Genomic DNA, 2568 nt, shown 5'->3' with positions numbered 1-2568 from the left:
TACATAATTTATCTCTAACTAATGGTAAACAAACTTCATGGTGCAAATATTATCCATGTCCATTATACTGCATGAATTACTGTAATACATGCTTGCAGGAGTGGCAGGACACACAGAGGTGCGGGTCTCTTCAACAATGAGAGCAGTATCCTCGTCATCTTCGTCTTCTGTGGCAACTAAGGGAGCTGGACTCCCTCAGCAGTCCTCCCCCGCTGGACTGGCAGCAGCCCAGAGCCAGCCACAACCACCTCATATGGTAGTGGTCGAAGGCACAGGCTCTGTGCCACAGGTTCGGCAGTCTAAAAAGACTACTGTGGTGAAGAAGAGCAACATTGCATCTTCAACTGGGCTTTCTATTAATGCTTTAAAGGGAAAGACAAAGGTACACTTCAGTGGTGCAAGGAAGAGGTCTTCTTATTGAAAAGATACAGGTTTAGAGCAGTAAAGGATGTCTGCTGAATCATTTGCAAACTTGTAAGAAAATTAATGAAAAATAGAATTGTCTGGGAATATTTTTTTGTTGGACTTTCTATTGAATTTCTACTAATTTCTAGTGAATATAAGCTTATTGGCTTCAATTTTATATCAGAAATTTATTTGATTGATTGAATATCAGTTTGCAGCTTGAAAAAAAGTAGTTGAAAGAGTTTTATATGTTTTTCTATGAGCAGTATGTTTTATTTCATAGATTTAGTTTGAGTTTTACACATTGAATTGCTTTTATATATGCATTGTGTCTGGTTTTCATGTTGAGTTGTAGTATTCATGTTGTTAGATTATCATAGTCTAAACAGGGTGAGGGCATTATTTCTATATATATGGATAAGTTAGCAGTTGTAAAGTCGTAGTAATGAAATATATGTAAATATATAAACAGTGTAAATGATAATTAGATATACTTGAAAAAATTGAAATAACACCAGGTAACAAAATGATATGACTAGATTAGCTCTTTTTAGTAGTGTTTATATCAAAATGTCTTTATAAATTCCTTTTCTCATTCCCCTTTATTCAACAGGTTGGAGAGAAGTACGAGTCAGGGTTCAATGTGCCCCATGAAGAATTATGTCCCAACAATGGAAGAGAACTTAAAGTGCTAGTCCTCATCACAACGGCTCCAGATCATGAAAAGCATCGTACAGCCGTTAGACAGACATGGGGCCATTTTTCGATCAGAAAAGATGTTGTCATGGCATTTATGATAGGGAGAACCAACAACCCTACCATTCAAGCCAATATCGATAGAGAAAATGAACTGTATGGCGATGTTGTTCAAGCAAACTTTATAGATCACTACAGCAACCTTACTTTGAAGACAGTGTCAATGTTTGAGTGGGCCAAGACTTACTGCTCAGAATCACATTTTATTTTAAAGACAGATGATGATATGTTTATCAATATGCCTTTACTCCTGACTTTCATTGACTCCAAGATTAATGACCGGCGTGTCATGTATGGACGGCTTGCCAAGGGCTGGAAGCCTGTTCGGAATAAGAAGAGTAAGTACTACATTGACACTAGTACTTACAGTAAGACTAGATATCCAGATTTCCTCACTGGGCCTGCTTACCTCTTCACCAATGATGTGGTCGATGACATCTATCAGAAAGCCCTTGGCACTACTTTCTTTGTATTGGAAGACGTGTTGGTGACTGGAATTGTTGGGGAGAGTTTAAGAATTAAGAGAGTAGGAGACTCACGATTTAGAAATGAGAAGATTAAATTAACCGATACATGTAGTTTAATGAAAACAATTTCAATCCATATGGTTAAATATGAAGAACAGTTTGATATATACAAACGGACACTAGATGGGAAGGCAAAATGTAAAACTGGATAGTGAAAATTAGGCAAGCCCTTGCCATTCCCCAGAGGCAAAGGCTCAATATTGTCAGGAATTGTTTACCATGTGATAGATAAAATATGATTTATGCTCAAAATATGGCTCTTTGGAAGTCTGTGATTCTCCATTTCATAAGGTGTAATGGAAGTCAAGAGACAGTTTCATTAATGTCTAGTCCTTCATTGCATGTGGTAATAAAGGAAAGCAATGTCTGTGTGAGCTCTTGAGTTGATTTTTTAAAAGAAAAGTACAGAAAAGCGAGAATGGAACTGCTAGTGAGCTTAAGTGCTGGAAATCAGAACCAAAGATGATCCAGTGATGAGAAGTCATACAGAATGTGAGAAATTTGTGAACTTGTTCTAGGAAGTATAGAGACTGAGAGCTCCCACTTTGTCCAAACTTCAGAAAATTGAAATAGAGCCTTTTGTGGTATGCTGAATATTTGAGAATTAACACTTGATTATTTTAGTGATAGAAAATGAACAAGAAGGACTGAACACTTTGCTATCTGTGATCTGAATCCATTTTCTCATTGCTTTCTCAAGTTTGTTGGAGTGACCTAAGTCAGCTTGCAGTGTTTTTAAGATGTTCCTAGTGTGAGAAAATATGGTCAGGGTTAATTACTTGCACAAGAGTTTTCAGTGTTTTGACATCATATTTGCACAAAGATTGAACTGTATTTGTAGTATTTACTATGAATAATACCCAGGTGGTATTAGACTCAT

General features: G+C 36.8%; 1 protein-coding gene across 1 annotated transcript in view; it reads left to right on the top strand.

The window, feature by feature from the left end:
* The window catches only part of LOC119588173, a gene marked incomplete in the record, with an annotated part of 39156 nt that overhangs the window by 36208 nt on the left and 380 nt on the right, over positions 1–2568 (top strand). Inside the window, 2 exon segments of the mRNA XM_037936875.1 lie at positions 99–382; positions 1019–2568. Of these exon segments, the coding sequence (XP_037792803.1) occupies positions 99–382; positions 1019–1840 (1106 nt within the window).

The sequence above is a fragment of the Penaeus monodon genome, chromosome 23, assembly GCF_015228065.2.
Source record: "Penaeus monodon isolate SGIC_2016 chromosome 23, NSTDA_Pmon_1, whole genome shotgun sequence".
Classification (NCBI taxonomy): Eukaryota; Metazoa; Arthropoda; class Malacostraca; order Decapoda; family Penaeidae; genus Penaeus; species Penaeus monodon.
This window is presented reverse-complemented; position numbering and strand designations above follow the sequence as displayed.